At 43.8% G+C, this 23412-nt stretch overlaps 2 protein-coding genes across 3 annotated transcripts; both read right to left on the minus strand.

The window, feature by feature from the left end:
* Positions 1–633: 633 nt before the first annotated feature.
* On the minus strand, positions 634–16764 carry LOC306783059 (cohesin subunit SA-2). The gene is made up of 32 exons (XM_079276590.1): positions 16638–16764; positions 16061–16150; positions 14868–14955; positions 13316–13477; positions 12990–13086; positions 12829–12905; positions 12670–12741; positions 11339–11543; positions 10947–11098; positions 10793–10866; positions 10568–10691; positions 10323–10421; positions 9463–9542; positions 9262–9369; positions 9059–9179; positions 8862–8979; positions 8179–8282; positions 6838–6930; positions 6650–6736; positions 6212–6412; positions 5842–5924; positions 5659–5746; positions 5490–5570; positions 4546–4638; positions 4277–4445; positions 2406–2542; positions 1762–1863; positions 1528–1679; positions 1307–1435; positions 1042–1232; positions 888–963; positions 634–804 (listed from the first exon to the last, which is right to left on the minus strand). Exons 2-32 carry the CDS (start codon positions 16102–16104, stop codon positions 669–671), a joined length of 3543 nt encoding a protein of 1180 aa, XP_079132716.1. The 5' UTR covers positions 16105–16150; positions 16638–16764; the 3' UTR covers positions 634–668.
* Positions 16765–19217: 2453 nt separating this feature from the next.
* LOC306782895 (uncharacterized protein) lies at positions 19218–23272 on the minus strand. 2 transcript variants are annotated; one of them, XM_079276380.1, is made up of 7 exons: positions 22942–23272; positions 22522–22640; positions 21495–21637; positions 21269–21371; positions 20414–20532; positions 20176–20321; positions 19218–20098 (listed from the first exon to the last, which is right to left on the minus strand). In XM_079276380.1, exons 1-7 carry the CDS (start codon positions 23085–23087, stop codon positions 19990–19992), a joined length of 885 nt encoding a protein of 294 aa, XP_079132506.1. In that variant the 5' UTR covers positions 23088–23272; the 3' UTR covers positions 19218–19989. The 2 variants fall into 2 exon arrangements, with proteins under 2 accessions (XP_079132506.1, XP_079132507.1); XM_079276381.1 differs by having other exon boundaries at positions 19291–20098; positions 21495–21623.
* Between the last annotated feature and the right edge of the window lie 140 nt (positions 23273–23412).

The following is a 23412-nucleotide window of genomic DNA, read 5'->3' on the forward strand; positions in this document are numbered from 1 at the left end:
ATTATTTCAATGATAGATATTCCATATATTTCTGTTTACAAATCCCATGAAAACGTCAAATCTTTTAACACTGATCAGAAATATGTAGATATATTATTTTATATACTCAGTCATTTGCGAAAACAAGTGACACTTTAGTTTTTCTTAGCAAATATTACTCAAACGGGAGTAAAAGTGCATTTGTTGGGCACTATTTTCCGCCGTGGATTAATACATATTTGGTGCTCTAGTCGGTATTTGCAGCAGTAGGGCGGTGAATGTGGCATTGATTCAAAGTAAACTACAGTTCCCATGTTCATTGTACTGCAGGATAACGTCCCCCCAGTGAAACTATGTGTTTTTATACTTTCCAAGCAACAATTGGAAGTTTATGGCACAGAAGAATAAGATGTATCAGGCACAGGTAATAATAGGATACATTCTTGCTGGTTTTGGTCTTTTCATGGGATTTGTTGACATTATGAAATATAGAGAATATCGCAGACTTATGCTTTAAGATATAAAATACTGCATTTTAAAACTGTATTAACAGTATTGTAGAAAACAAATGGACGCTGGTATGTTTGAACATCATTACAAAGATGACACAAAAAGAAGTTCGTGAGGTCCAGTGTGGTTCTCTCGTCGTCTAGACGGAAGCACCAGATTCTCCTCCGGCCTCCTAACTGTTACAGTTCAACGTCCACGGTGTCGTCCTCCGCCTCGTGTCCGGTGCTGAGGACGGATCCCTCGAAGTTCAGCCTCTTCGCAGGAGGGTCAGCGGGGACGGAGAAGGGATCCGCGTCGGTCGTCTTTTCCTGGTGGCTGAAGGAGGCGGGTGAGTTATTAGTATGAGCCAGGTGGAGATGTGCTGTGGAGCTGCTTTATAAAATGAATGAGTCGTTCACCTTGGACTGAAGCTTGATCTGTGACCTTTGCTGACTTTGGAGTCGACGGGGCTGAACGGACAGGGGGACTTGCTTCCTAAAAAATAAAAACACACATGAAGTGGCGGTTACCTTTTTAAATTCTGTGCTTGATTTTGTTTGTCAGGTGTCGCACCTTCTAGTTTTTGTTTGGAGAAGGGAGAGCGACCGGGCAGGTAGGGCTTCCTGTCGGAGCTGACGTACGACACGGCGTCTTCCCCTTCAGCCGTAGCCAGCAGCGACGCGCGGTAGTAGACGAGCGGCTGCCAGCACTCCTCCCTGAAGTCAACGATGTGCTCCGCGGTGTGCTTCTGCAGGTAGGAGAACCTGCCCGGACAAGAACGAGACTTTCAGAAAACAAAGTTTAAAAAGAAAAAACAATGTTTGTAACTCTCACTCACACTATTTTCTTGTCCTGTTTGAGGAGTTTGCTGGAGAACTCGCCGAGGATGGTCAGGTAGGAGAGGTACGGCGGCGTGGGGGCGTCCGGGGTCTGACCGAACTCCTGGAACACAAACTCGATGCCGTTCCTGCACATATTAACACACAAAGAAGACATGAAAACTTTAAGAACAACAACATTTGCAAAAACAAATCCAAGTAACGACGAACGAGAGCCGACCTGTGGATCACGACGACGCACTCGCGGAACTTGATGAGGTCCCCGAAGGTGAGGGCGAAGCGCCGGGCGAGCTCCTTGATGCTGGTGAAGGTCTGGACCCCCGGGTGAGCCCTGCCGCCGCTCTCCTGCTCTCGCTTCAGACGGACGAACAGCTGAGGACAAAAGGACAAAAACACGCGTCAGCAGCTAGCGGTGGGCAGCTTATATTTCAAGATGTGTGCGAGGCAACTGCACCTGCTGCAAACAGAGCACCAGTGTGCGAGCGCTGTCCATCTTATCCATCTGTCTCGTCCTGTACATCGTCTCCTTGATGATGTCTCCGAAGTCGTTGTGGTACTGGGGACAAAGAGGGAGAAATTAGCTTCTGTAGCACACGCTAGCGTTAACTTAATACATGTTCAAATAGCTTAGGATTTTGGGAAATGCACTTTCTTGCTCAGAGTTCGATGAGAAGATTGATACCACTCTCCAGATGCATTAAATAGAAAGACACAGCTAGCAGCCAGATAGCTTAGCTTACCATAAAGACTTGAAACAGCTAGTCTGGCTCTCTCCAAAAGTAACAAAAAACATCTGCCTGGACCTCAAAAGTCACAAATTATGAGGTTATATCTTGTCTATATCTGTCATAAAACCACAACTTTCTTTGTGATTTTGCTGGTGGACAGATTTAGTTTCTTTTGGACGGAGCCAGGCTAGCCATTCCCCCGTTTCCAAACTTTATGCTAAGCTAAACTAACCGGCTGCTGGCCGTTATTTGTATATGTACCCCACAGTCATGGAGAGGGCGTATCAATCTTCTCGCCTAATTTTGGCAGGAGAGATAATACACATCCCCCCCCCCCCCCCCAAAAAAAGCCAGACTATTCCACCTTTACCTTCATGTAGTACATGAAGACCTCGGCTGCCATGCTCATCTCCAGCACCCTGTGCACGATCAGTTTGCAGAAGGCCGCGAGCAGATTTCTCCGTCTGTGAAGCTCCTCCAGCCTCTCCACTTCAGAGTCTTCACCGACTGAGCGAGCCAGACGGAGTCGAGGCAACGCGGTTGGACGCGAAAGCGAGTGATTAATCGTCAGAAATCATATACCAGAGGAGAAAAAAAAAGAACAAAGCGGAGCGCCGCAGTTAGTTTGAGGACGATGGCTTTAGCAGGTGGAAATCAAAGATAACATGAGGCTGGAGTTATGGTTGTGACACCATGTGGCTTCAATCTTTCACAAGGCTAATAAAATGGGCTCAGAGGTGAGCCGGAGTTAATGGAATTTTCTCACGGAAAGAGATTGCCCCTGATTTTATGATTTAACTCAGCGCCCTTGCCCTCCGAGTGATCTCTGATCCAGCGGCTAATAGAAAACACTGTCTATATAACAGAACCGTTACCAGGCAAATCCAATAAAACAATAGCTCTTTTATTGCATGTTCAAAAACCAATAATCCTGTATTGTATTTGGTTGAACGTTTAAGAGATTCCCACCAGGAAAGCGCTATTGCCTCCTCCGGACGATCCCATATTTGGATTTGCAATATGCCTCTGGAAGCAGAAGCTATTGTAAAGATAATGCAATGTTTTAGTTACAGTCAGCCAGGAGCGGATTAACTCGTTTACCTGCAGGACTTTACAAAGAAAACAGTTACGTGTTTCCAACATGTCAATCTTGTTTTTCTCATTTTATTAGAACGGGCGGGAACAATGCACCCACACGGCCGGGTACTCAAACACACCACCGCCAGGCAAGCGGTGTGTTTGAGTGCAAAGGTCACCAAAAAAAAAACATGCAGGTCAACACACTCATCTTTAACAGTTAAACATCTTAACTGCTCAGCAGATCTGGTCATTTCCTCCTGTAGTTTCTATTTAATGCTACTTTATACTTCTACCGTTTATTTATCAGCTATGAGTATACTTTTCAGATTGAGATTTAAAATGAAAGAAAAGTATATCATAATCTTATATAATATGTAGTGTTGTTAAGAAATGAAGCCAGTGGCTTCCAAACTATTTTGGCCCTTTGTGGCTCTTTACCAAACGCAGGCTTTGTGATGTCCATGAGACGGTAGCAGATCCACCAAAAACACGTGTCCTCTGTAAACTTCTCACGAGGTTTCATTTGAACTGTTAAGAGGTCAAATGATCGATTACTTCACAAAAAAAGAAGCAACGATCAGAGTATTTAATACCTTTTGTTTTCTCTTCTTCTCCTGCCCCGTTATAAGATACCTTTATACTTTATACAGTTAAAACTAGACTCACCTCACCCAGCTACAACAGTAAAGTCTATCACTGGGGACGTTTCTACTCATAATGAGTACTTAGGTACAGCAGCACTTTTACTTGCAGTATTTCTTTTAATTTAATTGTTACTTTGACCCCCCCCCCCCCCTCTCTGTTTTTGTCACCTCTTCACTGTCCGCTGTCAAAGTACCCTCATTTGTTTTTAAAATCATGCTCAAGTAAAGATAAATGCTAAATATAAAATATAAGTTATTCTTAAAGATACCCGGAACATCAACAAAGTTTGTGTTTGATATGGTTTTTCCACACACACAAAATATTAACTTGTTGAAAATTGAACAGTCTATCAATCACATCAACTCCTTTTCCCTCATTAATAAATCCAGCTGCAAATAACAGCCTTCTTGTGTCAAACCCGAACACCAATCTGCAACGTCAGATTGACTCAAGCAATACAAAGACAAACATTACCAGGAGGGTTAAGCGGCTGACAAAAACTGATTCACATCTCACCAGCGCTCTGGCCGTCACAGTCCAGTACGATGAAGACGTGCGCGCAGACGAAGGTCAACAGCGCCCTCTGCAGTTTGGGGCTGGGTGTGTAGAGCAGAGGACCGAAGGAGGAGGGATCCCACACCTGGTAGGAGTGAGTCGTCAGGACGTCACACACACCCAGGAAAGCCTGACGTGCAAAATCAATAAAGAGAGGAGGTTATAAACAGGTGAGGAAAATAAAACCAAGAGAGTAAATGGTGCCATTACTGATGGCGACATGAGTTTACCTGCTGCTGCACGCTGTGGTCGGAGTGGGACAGACAGTGATTACCCCTCTCACAGAAGAGACGCAGCTGGAGTCTCTGGGACACAGCTTTCTCCTGAAACACACACACACACTGATAAGTGACAAATAGCGCACATGCACAAGCTTTCTAGAGAGGAACAGGGAGGCTAAGACTGAAGAATATTAATGTCACTTACAATGGGCCTCTCTAGACACGCTACACATCGACACTCATATGCCTCTTTTTTCCTCCATTATTTTAGTGATCAGATACATTGTTTGGACAAACAAACGTAGGGCTGCCCTCGACCAAAGAAGCTCTTATTCGACTACCACTCATTTTGTCGACTCATGGATTCGTTTATTTAACCGACAGATCTGTAAGAGTGAGTCTCACCACTTTAAATCTATTGTTCACCAGAGATGTGCTCATACGTTTCTCGGAAGCAAGTCATTCAGCATGAAAAAAAGCATAAATGGAGACCAACTGACAAAAGAAATCTCGACCGATTAGTCAACAAATCCCGAATCGACGAGTCAGTGATTTGCTCAAAAAAAGCCCATCGCTAGTTCTCAGAGGCCGAGGTCACATCTTAAAATCTCTTGGATTTTTCCCGACCGAGTCAAATGATAAATCAATTGTCAATATAGCTGCTGATTCATTTCTGTCAACTAATCAATCAAAGAGGTCATGAGAGATTTCTGCAAATATTTAGTTGGGACTAATAGAAATCCCTTATTGTCTTATTTCTACATCTTTATATATATATATATATATATATATATATATATATATATATATATATATATATATATATATATATATATATATATATATATATATATATATATATATATATATATATATATATATATATATATATATATATATATATATATATATATATACTCATTCTAGTTCAAAGTACAGCGGATGCTACTCACTCTGGAGGTTAAAGTTCCACCGCTGGTGTTGAGGGACCAGAGCATGCAGTAAGACAGACACTGCAGCACCTCCAGCAGCACCTTCAGACAAAGAGGTGGAGAGAGGAAGAGACACTTAGAAACAGGAGGACGGGGAATAAACAAGATTTTAAAGAGGCGGTGTTGGTACCTCCGGCGGGGCTCCTCTTGCTCCGCTCTCCGTCGACAGGAGGGGAGACAACAGCCCAAACAGGTTCCACTCCAGGAGGTCGTGACAGCTGACAAAACACGAGGAGAAACAAGATATTGAACAGCCAGTAAACACACATCGTGGGCGGGGAGACTGCAGGCTCGATCGGCTCTGAAATTTTACTTGTGGAAAGCTCTGAGTTTCTTCAGCGTGGCTAAAATTTCTGCAGTTTTCTCCTCGTCAGCAGAGAAACGCGGACTCTCACCCTGCAACGGAGAAATACTAAAGTCATTGTGTGGAGTAAAGTTTATTCTTTGCATATATGGATGTTCGGCACCTCTTAGAATAAAGGAATGTCCACTAGTTGATTTGTGCTGTTCATACGGTTATAGAAAAACAAAAAACTGATTTGGACCACTTTTACCTGCAGTGTGAACGCAGCCTTAAGAGACCTGAAGAGGTCAAAGTTTGCAGTTTTTCAAGAGAAAGTCCAAAACACACACATACATACGTCAACATGCTACTGGCCCTGCAGCGTAACGGCGCTCCTCACCTGGAGCGAGTCCCCCAGCAGAGCTGTCAGGTGGTCCACCCAGCGGCGGACCAGGGAGTCTCTGGCGGCCCGGGCCACGGAGCACCAGGACGCCTCCCCCCCACACAGACTGAGGTACGTGCGGGCTGCCGCCTCCAGAAGGGCGGGGCCAGAGTGGCGGTCTAAAGCCGCTCCCATCTCTGCCATCAGGCCGGATGCTGCCTGAGGAAGAGCACAGAGACAACGCAGAGTAACTTTAACATGTGGGACTGCACCCAGCAGGTAGTAGTGACAAGCAAGGCAAATCATTTTCATCATTTCTGAATTAAACTGTCACATTTAAGTTGTATTTCGTGGCTCCAGTGTTTATAGCGGCAATCAAAAGATGAGGGAACTGTGTCACCACATTCATATCTCATTTAACGCTTCATGGTGTTGTTTGCGTCCGTCGATGCAGACCTGTGTGTTGTCGGCCTCGGGACACTCGGGGAGGAAGTACTGAGGGATCTTCATCAGGGAGGCAACGGTGTCACAGCTGCCTGAAAACTGCACAAACATCACAATATAAAGGCCAGAATATAACTGGGCAGCAAAGAGAATCTAATTGACTAATATGTTGACAGTTGACATGTGGAATAAATAAATACCTTGGACAGTAACTTAGGAAGCACCACGAGGAGATGATCAGTGAGCTTGGTACAGTCATCGATCTGAATCTTCTTTTCTCTGGCACTCATGACCTGAAACATTAAAGACACAGACTGGTTTATTAACCAAATATGTTCAACGTGTTTCAGTGCTTCCGTCACTCCAGATTCAAAGCGATGCTTTCGATTCATAAGTGACTCATGTGTCACCAGAACTGCCGAACAAACGGTGGGAAAAAACTATACTGTACATAAGTATACGTTTGGGGAACTCGTAGTTTGTCCATTTTCTGCTACTTTCTACTCCACTACATTTGTAATGTAGTTACTAGTTGCGTCTCAGATTAAGATTTTACATCAGAAAATAAACATAAGATTAGAAAATACAAAAAAAGTGTTTCAGATTCGACCAGTGGTTTCTAATCTTTTTGGTTCGTGAGTTGTTAGTAGTTTCCCCTCTAAACTTTTCAGATCGTTCCATTGAAAAAAAAAAAATGCAAATATTTAAGAAGAGTCCAAAGGGACAAATTTGTAAAGCAGAACTTTTTCTTCTTTTCTACTCCGTTAATCATCTCATGACCCCCCGGATTTATTTTGTGACCCATAGGAGGGAGCCCACCCTTAGATTGGGAACCACTGGATGAAACTACCTAACTGTATGTAAAGTAGTTAAAGCTACTATGAGGAGCTTTCATTTTGTGTTGATTTTAAAGTGTTTCCGAGCACCACATTCCCTTAAGAAAACCTCTAATGTTACTGCAGCAGGGGTCTGACAGTCTGCCCCGCTCAGTCCAGTCTCCCTTCCCTCCAGCGGGCCACGCAATACAGCCCGGGTCTCCAGCAGCGTGGTGTCAGTGTTGGCCGCCAGCGGAGACGCTTGCTGAGCTCTCCTCTTGTCGGAGCTGCGACTACCGGATCTGCATGGTTTTATTTGAATCCGACCCGGTGGCACAGATGACGAGCATGAAGAATAACTGTACACAATTAGCCAATCTTCATACTGATGGTCTCGTTCACTTATGAAGGTCATATAGAGGCATCAGGATTACATTGAGGCTGTATCATAAGCAGCTAAAGGAAAGCAATGTTGCATTTGTATTAACAACATAATGTTAAATATTGACTAGGTCTGTTAGAAGGGACATTTTTCTGCTGAATGAGTACATTTGCTTTTGATACTTGTAGTTAATTTAGCAGATGATACTTTTACTTCAGTAGGATTTTAAATGCAGGACTTTTACTTGTAGTGGAGTACTCTTACATTGTTGTATTGGTACTGCTATTCAGGTAAAAGATCTTGATACTTCTCTGCTCATAACTGAGGATGGACCTCCCACTGACCTTCTTGGCTCCACTCCTTCCTGCCAGCGCTGGTCCCTGTGAGGCCTGACGCACCGAAGCTACCAGGATCTCTACGAGCACCACTTGATCAGCCCGGGTAAGACCTGCACGCACACACACACACACACACACACACACACACACACACACACACACACACACACACACACACACACACACACACACACACACACACACACACACACACACACACACACACACACACACACACACACACACCATGATGACCGCTGTAGACTTAATGCATGTGACTTCCCCCTAAAGGTGAACTGAGAATGTCTATCACCATGTCTATGGCGGAAATATACATTACTGCAAACAAAGTACATGAGGCTGTTAGAGGCGGAGACAAACCCTCAAGAAAATGCTTTCAATAAACAATCAAATTAAATATGAAACCATAATTCATGAATGTAGAAATGAAGACAGACCAAGCTCTGAATCCCTTTAACAGATTACAATTTAACTCAATTTAAAAAAAGACATATTGTTTCACATGTAGAAGTACTGTGGCCTACAGACGTGCTAAAACATACATGGAGGCAAAACAAGCACAAAATGTCAGTAAATTGCAAATTCCAAATCAACGAAATCCTCTGGTGGTCTAAGAATTTTAAGGACACGTCTGCCTACGAATACACAGACATACGCGTCACACTCACCTGGACTGTGTGAGGAGGGTTCCTGCAGCAGTATGGACGCAAGTGTGGGCCAGTCCTTCAGCAGGGCTCCACCACAGTCCCACAGACTGTCCACTAGGTACACCACATGCTTGTGCAGCTGAAAGACAAGCGAGACTAGTTAGTCCATTCCATGGTCCAGTGTCCTGAACTCAAACAGGAGGCTGGAATCGAATCACCTCAGACTCCTGGTGGAAGAGCAGCAGAGCCCTCAGTCTGGCGGATGTTTGTCGTTCATGTGCCTCCTCCTCATTCATTTCACCCTGAGTATCAGACGCAGGGACTTCGGTGTTGAGAAGCCTAACAGAGAGAGGCCAGCCATGTTCAGAACAACACTAATGAAATGAGAGGGTTTTTTTCCAAGTGATGGAGATGAACGCACTGTGCGAAGAGCAGCTCCCCCGCAGCGGCAGCAAGAGGGCGCTGCGACGAGTAGACGAACTGGAGCAGCTGCTTGTAGTCCTCTGGACTGAACGCATCATCGGACATTCTGAGGAGCCAAGAGGTGGTTTGATGGCGAGACATATAGCAGGAAAGCATGGTGGAATTGTTTGGAAAACGATGAGAAAGGCCGGCGACTCACTTGGAGATGAGAAGCAGCAGTTTCATGGTCTGCACTGCCACTTCGTTGTCCTTATCCAGGGTCATGGAGATCATTCGCTCCTGGAGAACAAACATGAGCAGTTCTACAAACGTGTCGGTCTGAACGTGCAGTCATCATATTTTGGACGGTAACATTGAATCAACTCTGTGGAATGTGAAAAGTCTGTTTTCTCGAAATATTTGAAAGGCCATGAACACAGACTTCACACTAAATTCTGCATCTTTACAGAGCTTTTTAGCCTCTTTTAGCTCATTGTTTTGATCGCATTGTTCAGGCCCCCAAATGTACTGTTTGGTTCAGTCTCACCGCTCTCATCAACCTCGTTTCCAGTTGCAAAAGACGTATTTTAGTCGTCCACTTTGGGCGCAGCGGAGACAAGAGTTGTGTTTGTGTCCAGCTGGTGAATGTAATCCAGTATTCACTCTCTTTGAGCTCCACCAAGCAGTGAGTCTTTAGAGCTTTTTTCGCTGAAAAAAACCTCCCTGGTGCAGCTGGAAACAACACGGTGAGAGCGGTGAGTGTGAGCTGAAATTCACGATAACGCCCTGTACTGCTGACCCCCTTCACATCGTCACATTGTTTTTACGTTCTCATTTGACACATGATTGTGACGAAAGTATTGATCATAGCAACCTTAAGAAAACTTGAAGAAAGTCAAACATTTAGAGCCGGATATTATAAAAAGATTTACAATGAGCTACTGTGTCCGCTGAATGTGTAAATAGGACACTTCCTCCCTACAACTTTATGGAACTGTTGATAATGAATTTGATATTTATGTTTTTTCTGCCCCCTAGTGGTCATAATCCATGAACGTAACTTTAAGCAGGATTGTTTACCTTGAAGCGGGTGGTGAACAGGTCCAGTTTAGGGAGGAGCGGAGGATCGCCATACAAACCCTGGAGGCCTAACACACACTTGAGACGCACATCTGGCACCTGAAACCATGATACGCACGTCCGGTTTCACAGCAGTCTGCCTACATTCTGAAAGACTTTATTTTTCACAAAAATATCCAGACTGTATATGTGTAATCTTTGCGTTACGACGCATTACGCTACAGCACGTATTTGCTGTTGTTTACCTTGTCGTGCATCATCCAGCCCATGTACTTGAGGTAGCTGTCATTGAGAAATGCGGAACTGTAGACCTTCATCCACAAACCCAACTCCTCCATACAGATGGAGCGGATTTCCGGAAGCACATCGCTGCACAGGCACACACACACACACACACACACACACACAACAATCAGCTCTAAACTGAATTGTATGCACTGTGAAACCAACAGTGTCAGAGAAACACTTACCGATATCTTTTCAGAAAAATTCCTTTGAAGATGACATCCATCATGCTCTCTATCTCCGCCCTCTTCTCCCGCATCTTGAAGGGTACGAGTCAGACATTACTTACGGAGCAAAGATAAATACCTTCAGACAGACACTGAGTGACGCCGGTCTTACCTCTGTGATCTTCCTCTGTATTCTCTCCTGTTGCGGGGGGCTTCTCTGTCTCATCGTCTTCATCTTCTGCACCTGGTACAGTTTCTGACTGTTTTCAATGCCGACGCTCAGGCTCAGAGCCGCGGCCGCCAGAGCGCTCAGCAGCTTCACCGCTTACCAAGGATGTCACAAATACAAACCAAAGAGAAAGCAGAGATTAGTTTATTGATTGTGTTTATGTATCTGTATCTTTTTTCCACTCCTTTTGGGTCCTTGTATTCAGTTTTCTTATCTTTTTCTCATGGGTGTTGTTGCCTTTGACCCTGCACCCAGATTTCTAGGAGGGAGCCAACCGCGTGTCATCCGCTCTCATACTGGGCTAACCCAACCCATGTGTGCTTTCTACTCCTTACCTGCTAGCGTGCAGGTGTGTCTGAAAGCCCGTACATAGGAGTACGACAGCTCGGTGAGCAGAGAGATGAGGGTGTTCATCAGGTAACTGTCAAATATGACGCTGTGCTGACACCGAGCCACAAGCACCGACACAAAGTCGCAGAACTCAGAGTGGAACCAGCGGCCGTACGGTCCGGGTTGTATCAGAGGATACTCCACGCTGTCCTGCAGAGAGGGGGGAAAGGAAGCAGAGAGAACACACTCTGAAGGGCAGCAACTACTTGAAGGTTAGAGAAGAGAGTCACTTCAATATTTGGCATCTTTACTTTCCTGAGGTGAAGGAGTATGTTGGGACGGGTCAGGGATCACTCTGGAGCTTAAACCAATTGGATATCAGTTCAGTTAGAAGCAAAGAAAGAAAGAAGTTGGTCATCCTCAAAGGTCAAGGGAGAATTGCTCTCCATATGAAGTACTGAACAGGGGAGAGAAATTGTGTCCCTTCAGTGCTACGGTGTACACAGTGAAGAAACAAACAGATCGGGAGAATACAGCAGCATTAAGTAGTATTAACACGGTAAACGTATGATTGTAAAAGGCCCTGATTTCATCACAGTATCTTGAACCTGCTTAGTGTCCATTGTCTCAAATTGCTGCTATGAAGGGAAGAGATAACATGTGAATGATGGAGCGATTTAGAGTCATATTATTTGTATCAAATACGACACATTTTGCAACATAATATCTGACCATGTGGTCTTAATGAAGAACTCTTATTTAACGTTTATTCATATTTCGGAAGCTGAATACGTTGTTTTTTTAATGGTGCTGCTTTTGTCTTGCTTTAGCTGTGTTGAATGTATTTTAGGTGTGAGTACTTTGTTATTTCGTTGTTATTGTCATTAGAAGTTTTACTGTTGTTGATTATTTATATATTTTGTAGTTTGCATGTTTTTCTTTTGTTTTTTTGTTTCAATTTTTGACAAATTGTCATTTGTTGTTATTATTGTTATTTGTGGTTTTATTGTGGTTGATTTATTGTTTGTGTTGTAGCGTTTCAGTTGTTCGCTTTTGTTTTTTGTTCCATTTTTAGCTTTAGATTTTGATTAAATATTAGTTTTTACATTGTGATGTAGTGGGGTTTTTTTTACTACAGACCCCAGGAAGAGTAGTTTCTACTTTGGTAGTAGCTAATAGGGATTCCAGGTAAAAAGATAGAAAACCAATATAATTAATGCAATTAACTGACATGTTGATCCCTGTTATGAATCTGACTGAAGAAATAGTTGGGCATGAAGGCAAAAAAAGATGCAAATGTCAGGACAAATCCATGAAGCAGGGAGGTACTACTGACTGTGTCCATGGGCCACGTGACTGTGAGGATCCAGGGAAAGGCCAAGAACTTCTTATACTGCAGACCAGCAACCTGAAACAAACACAGTCATACGGATTCAGTACAAAGTGTTAAATTTGATAAAGACACTGGAAGAAGCTGAGATTGAAGACCTCTTACCTCATCCAGCTCCTCCACCATCTTGCTCATGACTTCACTGTCCTCTTTGCTCTGACACATCTCTGCTGAGACCACACCTGGGAGACACGGGAGAGAAACGTCTGATTGTGTATGTCCTGTGTGTGTGTGTGTGTGTGTGTGTGTGTGTGTCTTCTGCTTGCCTTTGCAACCGCAGCATTGGATGAAGAAGCTGATGAGGTCGAGGAGAGAAGAGTCTCTGTCTGTCCCGTAAGCCTCGATCCAATCATCAATCACCGACTGCTCAGACATCACACAAGAGTCAATTAGTGTGTTTACTTCCTGCAAGTGCTCATCAGTTCGAATATAACTGGAATATTAATGTGTATGTGAACCTACCAACAGAACGAGAATTTTTTTATTAGAAATCAAAGGTGAACGCATGTGTTCTGTGCACGGCTCTCGCACTACTTCTGAGAAAAATACAAAAAGACTTTTGACTTTCAAATTAAGGATGAGCTGGCCTCACCTGCATGGCACTCTTGCCCATGGTGAGCACCTCGAACAGGGTGACGGCCTCCACATGTCTCCGTTTGCGGCGGCTGCCTCCTGCTCCGCCAACACTGCTGCGACTGGCTTTGGCCCTTTTGCACTTGACATTCTCGGAGCCCGCTTTCTTCTTTCTTCGTCTCTGCAGGTTTAAATATATGTGTTTTTTTATATGAGCATCCTTAACAGGCCAAATACAAAGAGTAAACACTGAAGTACCTCAAGGATTCAAGGTGCAAATTCATGAGAGTCAGTCAGACACAAGGCAATGGGAGATTAGAAGCGATTGGGAAAGATTATTTTATGATGAATTAATCTGCAAATTATTTTCTAAATTACAAAAATAAGCGATTTGTCTGTAAAATGTCAGAAAATATTGAACAAAGCTCATTATAACTTCCCAGTGTCCTCAAATGACCAAAACTCAAGGATATTAACTTTACGATGATATCTGACCAAGAAAAGCAGCAAATCCTCACATTTGGCATTTTTGCTTTAAAAATGAGTGAAATCATTAATCAAAACAGTTGCCAATCAACTTATCATTTCTTTACTTAAAATATCCAATCAACTAGTAGGAAAAGCACAGGTGTTATCTCTTATACTCATAACCACGGCACGGTATCAAGGTATTACGATATATCAGGGTATCCTGAAGGTGCGATCGAAAAGTTTATCAGCCAAATGATTTGATTCAGTCAGTCTATCACCACCACCTGCATAGCATCTCTGTAGGTAACCGCTGCAGCAATAAGTGGGCGTATATTTCCTATCTATTCATTATTCTATGTGCAATAAATATTTAAGTATTTAAAGTAAAGTAGGCTTGTTGCATATTAGACACACAGCCCTGTAGGCTAGACAGTGTCATGCTAGAATGACTTCATGTAGCGCATATTCTGGTAAAATGTCAGGAAAGTCTGAAAAATACAGAAAAAAACTGCATCAAGCAGACTGGCTCTCTTCTATTCAGGTGTCCCAGTAACTCGTGACATTGTGACAGTGAGCAGGCACACCAGAATGGAATCCAGCCATCTTTCATTTTCTTATTTACAAGAGATGCACCAATATCGATCGTGATATCGTATATCGGTCCGATACCGCCTCAAACAGCTGGATCGGGTATCCGTGACAATTGGTCGATCTGGTATCGGGATACCATTATTATCAATAACAAATAAGTACATTAATATCTATGTATTTATCTGTTGCATTTTGGTTTAGAAAGTTAGAAAAGCAATGTTTAAGTCAAGTCAGATGTTGCCTTTACCTATAGGAGAATGATCCCAGTCTCTTCCACACAGTGATATTAAATCAGCACTCTGTATCGGCCGACACCCAAAGACCATGTGTCAGTATCGGGACTGAAAAAGTTGGATCGGTGCATCCCTATTATTTACACCTGCGGTTTTTAACTAATGTGTCCTTTCCTGGTATCATCATAGCGCTCTTCTAATACTACTCCTCTTGTGAACAGTTGCTATCGGGCCTTTAGACCTTGCATGCTAAATGATGAAGAGAAAAACACCTACCACGCTCTTCTGTCTGTTCTCATTCCCCGACTCGTCCTCCGATTGATTGACGGCCCTGGAGGAGTTTGCCTCATCGTGAGAGTTCTTACTGGGAAGTGAAACATTAAATTAGATTACAAGACTGGAAAATCTAATTTGCATCAGGCGGCAACCTCCGGTTCTGCCGAGTGAAGCCAATGCGGAAGTGTCTTAAAACCTGCTTTCTCTCTATATTGACTCCTCTGGTTGGTAAAAGAAGTCAGATTGTACCTTTTACTCCACTACATTGATGTAACTGCTATAGTTTTACAAACGAAACATCAACTTATTAAATATGATAAGCATGGTTATAGATTAAAGGGCCCACAGACACAGGTGTTTTCAGTTATGTTGCTGATTCGAGCGACTGGTATTAGCTTGAGGTCATTTCTATTTTTTTTTTATCTTATAGCACATTATAATTACTTGCATGTACAAATTGTGTGCATGAAAAAAAATGCAATCATGTTTCAAGATTTTTTGTTGCTTTTGGCCATTTTTCCAAAAGAAATTGCTTTCACTTATGATACTTTAAAGTACATTTTGCGGGTAATACTTCTAGCACCTCTACTCTAAGTAGAATGTTGAATGCTGGACTTGTAAGAGAGTATTATTATATCGGTGAGTATTATTATATCTGTGCAATATAAATACACTGTGCAATAAAAAGAAATGTTTAAATAATATTTTTTTTGTAATATATAGTGATTGTGGATTCTTTCCTTTTTTACTGAGTTAATATTCTTTACTGTTTATTACTTATTCATTTATCTATAATACTTATTTCTGATACATTGTTTTTTTTTACTATATCTCTTGTTTGCACTATCCACTATGCTGCTGTAATCCTGTAAAGGATTATCTTATTTTATTACACTGTGGTGTTGCCAGTTTTACTGAGGTAAAGGATCTGAGTACTTCTTCCACCATTGTCAAGGACACACACATCAGGCGTAACCATACCACTCTCACTTCACTCTGCACATTTTGTCTCTGTCTGTTCTTGTGCTTGTATCTGTTTTTCTATTCTATTTTCTTATTCTATTATTAGTTTAGTTTATTGTACACCTCTTACATTATTTTTTTCTTTCTCCAGTTATCTGTACTGTTGCTGTCTTTGTGCTGCTGTTACAACAGAATTGCCCCCCCCCCCCCCCCCCCCCCCTTGATCTTACTTCTGCACTGTGGCCCTGGATGCAGCGGTGGGATCTGGTGTCATCTCCTCCTCAGATCTCAACACGGGGCTCAGGTGTGCGTCTCTGCATCTGGAAGTACAGCGTGATGAAGGAGGGTTCAAATAAAGAAGGCAGTTCAAACAGTTTGTGCAACAGAAAAACAACATGGATACTTGATCAACATCTGACCCTGTTCTGATCTGATACATCTGATCTGTATAGAGAGAGGAGGTTGCCAATAATCTCCAGTTAAAGGGGTGTTGCAGGGGAGCTTTAGGGCCGATGCATGAATGTATGCCCCCCTCCACAGGGAGGAGCTGTCAGAGGGGATTTAAAGGGCTGCTCATGGACACTCCGGCAGAGCAGATGCTTGTGGCCCCTTCAGGCTTTCAGAGACAACTGACATACAAAACGCTGCTATGCTGCGACTCTGCCAGCCGACACGTGTTGTTTCCTAAAAGCTGAAAACGTCCGTTACAAGTCCCTGAAGTAGCCTAAGGTGTGTTTACGTTGTGACAAAGATGACTGACAGGTAAACACACAGGTCAGTCGCCTGTCCTAAACTTGTTTAACTCACCGTCTTCACATTGATTCATCCTGCCTTGATGTTCATTGATATCTTATTTTAAATCCGAAGGCTATCACATTTAATAAATACAAAAAAAAAACCGTTTTCCACCAAGAATATCCTCCTTCTTTTCCCCCCAGCTCTCATAGTCAAGCTGCCGGACAGCCTAGCAGCATCTTGATTGGCTGGCGAACCAAATCGAACGTATGCAATTGGTTATTCCAAAGCGTCACTCACATTTTAGTCCCTCCCCCTGCGGCTGTCACAGAGAGAAGGGTCTGTCCGGTTTGGTTTTCCTGCATACCTCAGCACTGTAAACATCTGTAGGGCGCGTGAGACATGAGGTAATCTGACAGCAACTGATCACAATGTAGTGCTTTAATAAACAGCATTATATATCGTCGTGTTGTATCCTTCCTGCTCTGAGTTTGGCATACAAATGCCTCAGTGTAGCCTATTATTTTAATTAACCAGACTAGAGGTTGTTGATTCAGAAGGTACTTTCTAATTTATCATTGTGCAGAAATTGAACAGCAGGAGGAGCCATTTACTCATCATCGTTATGTCATGAGTAATCCTAAAATACATTTAAATTAAATTGAATTAAGATATAAGTCAAAGTAGCAGTAACAGTGTAGAGAGAAATACTGTGTTACAAGTAAAAGTCATGAGTTCAATTTTATACTTTCGTGAAAAAAAATATTGGCATCAAAATATACTTTTATTATTTTTTATTAATAATAATAATAATAATACATTTTATTTATATAGCGCTTTTCATGACACTCAAAGACACTTTACATTGAAATCATCATGTATAAAAACAATACACTAAAAACAAAGTACACAATAATAGTCACACATTAAAAGCAGTTTTGAACAGGTGAGTTTTGATTTGTGATTTGAATGTGGAAAGGTCAGTGCAATCTCGGATGTTTTTGGGGAGAGAGTTCCAGAGGGAGGGGGCAGATATGGAGAAGGCTCTGTCGCCCCATGTCCGGTGCTTGGTCCTGAGCGGAAGGGACAGGAGGCATCAGAGGAGCGGAGCCGGCGGGATGGAGTGTGGTGGTGAAGCAGGTCGGTGAGGTAGGAGGGGGCCTGATTGTCGAGGGCTTTGTGAGTGAGGAGAAGGATTTTGTATTGGATCCGTTGTGGGACGGGGAGCCAGTGGAGGTTCTGGAGAACAGGGGTGATGTGGTCACGGGAGCGGGTGTGGGTGAGCAGGCGAGCAGCAGAGTTCTGGATGTACTGGAGTTTATTTAGGATTTTGGATGATGTGCCGTAAAGAATGCTGTTGCAGTAGTCAATTCTGGAGGTGATGAAGGCGTGGATCAGAGTTTCAGCAGCAGATGAGGAGAGTGATGGGCGGAGACGGGCGATGTTTTTTAAGTGGAAAAAGGCAGTTCTGGTGATTTGTTTGACGTGGTGTTCAAAGGAGAGGTTGCTGTCAAACATGACTCCAAGGTTGCGGACGTGTGGGGAGGGAGACAGAGTGGAGTTGTCGATGGTGAGGCAGAAGTTGTGACAGGTTTTAGTGAGGGATTTGGGACCGATGATGATCATGTCAGATTTATCACAGTTCAGTTTGAGGAAGTTGGTTTGCATCCATGATTTAATGTCAGTGAGGCAGTTGGTGAGAGTGGAGTGAGTAGCAGTGGTGATGGCTTTTGTGGAGATGTAGAGTTGGACATCATCGGCGTAACAGTGAAAGTGAAGTCCATGTTGACGTATGATGTTACCAAGAGGGAGCAAGTAGAGGATGAACAGAAGAGGACCAAGCACCGAACCCTGGGGGACGCCTTGAGACAGAGGAGCAGTGGAGGAGGTGCAGTTGTTGATACTGATGAACTGTTGTCTGTTTGTGAGATATGATTTAATCCAGGAGAGAGCAGATCCGGTGATGTTGAGGGAGGATTCGAGGCGGGAGAGAAGGATGTTGTGGTTGATGGTGTCAAAAGCTGCGGTGAGGTCGAGGAGGATGAGAATGTTGAGGTGACCAGCGTCTGAGGAGAGGAGGAGGTCGTTGGTGACTTTAAGGAGGGCTGTTTCAGTGCTGTGCTGTGAGCGGAAACCAGATTGAAATGGCTCGAACAGATCGTTGGAGATGAGGTGGGCTTTGAGTTGTGTGGCGACAATGCGTTCCAGTATTTTTGACAGAAAGGGAAGATTGGAAATGGGACGGAAATTGCTCATGGTGTCAGGGTCAAGTCCAGGTTTTTTGAGGATGGGGGTGACAGCAGCCAGTTTAAGTGTGTCGGGGACTGAACCGGAGCTGAGGGAGGAGTTGATGATGACTGTGATGAGTGGTGAGATGGCTGGGAGACAGTCCTTGACCAGGTTAGATGGGATAGGATCCAGGATGCAGGTGGAGCTTCTCATTCCAGTTGTGAATTTAGGCAGCTCCAACGGGGACACAAGGGAGAACTGAGAAAGGGGCTGAGGGGTGGAGGGGGGGGGGGGGGGCAGGTGGAGAGATGGAAAAGGCGGGGGAGGTGTTCAGGTTGCTGTAGATGGTGTCAATTTTTGTTTGGAAAAATGAAAGAAAAGAGCTGCATTTGTTGACTGTGAAGGATATGGAGGTGTTGTCCTTGGGTTTGAGAAGCTTGTTTATTGTAGAGAACAGAGCCTTTGGGTTAGAAGAGCCAGAGTGTATGAGGTGTGAGTAGTAGGTGGACCGGGCTGAGATGAGAGCATCTTTGTACTGTTGAAGGTAGTCGGAGAGGGCTTGGAGATGGACTGTTAAACCGCTTTTCTTGCAGAGTCTTTCAAGCTGGCACTTTCGGGATTTCATCTGGTGGAGTTCGGGAGTGTACCAGGGGGCTGAGTGTGTGAATGAGACAGTTTTGGTTTTGATGTGAGCCAGCTGATCCAGACAGGAGGAGAGTGTGTTATTGTAGTAGTCTACTATGACTTGGGTGGACGGTAGATTACAGCACTGTAACTGTAATGACCGGTCAAAGTTCCTGCCTCATAGCTCCATCCTTGGAAATGATCATCACATCTGCTCGAGGACAGGGAGAACACAAACACTTTTCCCCATTGCATTCAATTTTATTATTCCACTTTCGGTAAAAAAAGAAGAAAGGAAAGCATAACAGTAGTTATAGCAGTAGTGCAAGGAGGGATTCATACATTACGTTCATCTCCACCTGACTCACCATAGGGACTAACATAGGCCACATTCAGGAGGACGATGTATAAAAACGTACATGATTCGTAAATGGAGCACCCAATCCCACTGGTCGAATCGAATGACCTAGCACCTTTTCACAGTCGCGACAACTTCAGTTCATCGAGAGGCTCCTGCAGAGACGTCAGGGTTCATAGACACAGAGGCGTTGGATTTGGGGGGGGGGGGGAGTCAGGACAGGAACTGGGACACGAAGGTCATGGCCTGGTCGAGGTCTTCCGTCAGCTCCTCCGGCAGCGTCAACACCACCGACGTTAAGCTCCGAGTCAGTTCCAATATCCTACGCAGGGACCAGAGTTGACATCAGCTTGTTGCTGCAGTAATCGTCATCAAGTTAACGCTCGGACTGTAACTCACCAGTTGATGTAGTGAGCGGCCAGCTGAGGTTCGTGCCTGGAGCCCTCCTCCACCACCAGAGACTGCTTCATCTGTTTGAAGTTGGCCTCGATGTCTTTCTTCATTTCAGAGAAAGCCTGAATTCCTCTGAAAGAGCTGACGACTTGCTGCAAACAAAACAAAACAAAAAGCAATGTTAAAAAGCACAGTGGAATGAAAATACAGAGGTTGATGCACTACAGGAATGTATTCTCCTCACATAGAGGACCGACAACTGGTGGGCAATGTATTTGTGGCTTCCGAGGTGCCTGATATCTTCTTCCAGCTGCTGACTCAGCACCAGGAGCTGGTTCAGTTTGGCGACGTGGGAGAAGTATTCTGCAGGGAGAAGCATCGGCTCACGTTAGTCGATATCTTCGGAGGAAAAAAGGAACGCATTCGAATCACATGGACAGCCGGTACGGTGTGCAGAGAGAACATACAGAAAATGTAGCTCCTTTACTGGAGTGTAGGGTTAGCAATACCACAGTGTAAAAATACTCTGTTACAAGAAAAAGTACCACATTCAAAGTCTTACATAAAAGCACAGGAGGATTATCAGCAAAATGTGCTTATCGTGCAGAATAAAGGCCCCTGTGAGTGTTTTATCATGTCTATACATTTAATGTAAAGTCATGGTGGAGCCTATTTTGAACATTTTATAAACTACTGGTTTAATCTGTTTAATCTATAATGAGGCAAATTAAACTATAAGGCAATCTTGTGCGTTGTGTGTGAAATCTTCCTTTGCAAAGTGAATGGTAACTGAAGCTGTCAAAGTCCAATATATAAATTTGAAATTTAGTCTATTTTCAGTATTACTATGTAATGAGCATTAAATGGAAATAATTGAAAAGTACAATTGCTTGAGTAGTTAAAATCCCTTCGCTGGCTGGGTGTCCAAGTTTAGAATAATACAGAACAGAAAGATACAATATGCATATTTATAAATTAGAAACAAGCTGCTTTTTGACAGCTTTGCACTTTTTTTCACATGCCTTTCTAAATCAATGCATAATCTGTCATCAAAAACACCAACAGACTGAAATGTGCTTCTTCTCCCTCCTCCTCTTACCGTCCATAGGCGGCCTCTCCAGCATGTCCACTGGGCTGCCTTGAATGAGGAACACCTCCACACGGGGGAACATTACAGACAGACCCACCATGTCCAGGTAGTCCTGAGGAAACACATGACGCCTCTGCTTTTAGGACAAAAGTAGCCTTTAATTCAAGTCCCTTTTAGGGAAGCGTGTGACGTGAACACTCTTGTTTTATTCAGATAATATCATCAGACTTTATACCTCCAGCTGGGGCATGGGCTTTGGTAGATGTTCAAGGCACTGCAGCATCTGGTCGAGAATCTCTGATCCTTGAGCCTGGAAAGTGTCTGACTCCTCTGGGCTACAGCCCTGTCCTAACTGCTCCTGGAACTGGAACATGGAAACTATGAGCGATAATGTCGCCGGATTAAAAGGAGCGTCAATGCAGAGAATGGTGTGAAAGTGCTTAATGAACAGTGGGACCTGAAACCAGTTCATAAGTCTTGGAATGTTGGGACATAATGCACATGATTGTGCTCCAGCTGGCAATGACTTCTTCAAGCCGAATGCTGCCTTTGAGTGCCGTCGTAAACGTCAGAGTTATAATATGGTAAAGGATCATAAGGACTTCTCAAAGAATAGAACGTGTGTGTGTGTGTGTGTGTGCACAATTTAATACAATTTAAGAAGAAGAAAATGTGTGCTCCTGGCTAATAAAAGCACCCTTAATGATGCCCAAAAAATTAAAGGTGTTTTGCTGAAGGGATATTTTCCTATTAATGGGTTTCCATCAAGCAGAATGATGCAAATTACGATTTAACAAACGCTGTATTTAGTTTAAAAATAAAGAAAAAAAAAACTAAAGAAAAAAAAAGAAAGATGCCAGAACAGCAAGTGCAAGCCCTAACTGCAGTTCTACACACATTCTTTGCAGGCCGTTGCCAAGTGCATGTCTTGTCATCCTCATACAACGTGATGGACGGCCAACATCAGCTGATGTAATTAAGTTGCTGCACACCCAGCGCTAATTGACTCTTGTTTAATGGGCGTGCATTGTGCATTGGTTAATACATTATATAACCATTCATTTGCTTTGGTTAAGGCTGATGGAGATGCATGGGGCTAATTTTTTATTTTTATATATTTAATGTAGTATATGAAATGTGACTGAAATTTGACTTGACAGTTCAACAGAAACAGAAACAGGGACAGAAAGTGCAGGAGTTAAATGTGATCTTTTTCAGCACCGGTGGAAGCGATGCATTTAGGTGCTCGGGGTCAACTCTACCTGCTGCATCTGTGCCCTGATGAGGAGGTCCAGCTGCCCGCAAAGACACAACATCTCCAGGCCCACCTGCTCCGGACTCAGCTGGACCGGCATCAGGGGTCTCCTCACCTGTAGCTCCACTGACCACACAGCAACCAAATCAGTAGGCCTGTCTGACATCTCCCCTTATTGATGACGTAACTAAAAGGGAGGGGGGGGGGGGGGGACAACGTGCATGCGTCATCTAGCCTACAGGTCCGAGGACCTACAGGAAGGATGGAGGACTTTTACAGGGACCAAAGGGGAGTGGTCAGTATGTTGAAATGAGACGTGGCCCAGTTCACAAACTCCTCCGAGATGCAATTCGAACACCAGAAAGATGTCAACGCTACAGCCCGAAATAATAATTAAAAAAAACGTGTGTGCAGCGCCGGGACTTACCTTTGAAAGCTTCGTGGTAGACGCACGGCCGGCAGAGCGGCTCGGATGTGCTCACCGCCATAGCGGACTGTGGTTATCTCGCTATTCTCCAAAATGTTCAGCGCCGATGAAAGCCATAAGGAGGGCAGCATGGGCAACGTCACCATTTGAGTCTATAGAGTCTATTTATTTGTCTTATGTCATTTTGTCGGAAGTATCCAATCCATCGCGTGGGGATGCGTTCGAGTGTCAAACGTTCAGTCGGGGTGAATAAAAGCCGACGCGGCGTCTCTTCGTCCGCAATTTGTTCGTTTTCCCGCAGATGCCTACGCTCATGCGCAGCCGCGAGGTGAATACATCCTCAACACCCGGAGGATCCATGCAGCTATGTAATAATACAAAAAATAAAAACAATGCTCACGCCCTTTGCAACGACAGCCGTGCAGTCACAGACCGTGATTTGCTGCTTTGAACGCGCCCTCCCACCACACA

The sequence above is a fragment of the Melanostigma gelatinosum genome, assembly GCF_949748355.1.
Source record: "Melanostigma gelatinosum genome assembly, chromosome: 10".
Lineage (NCBI taxonomy): Eukaryota > Metazoa > Chordata > Actinopteri > Perciformes > Zoarcidae > Melanostigma > Melanostigma gelatinosum.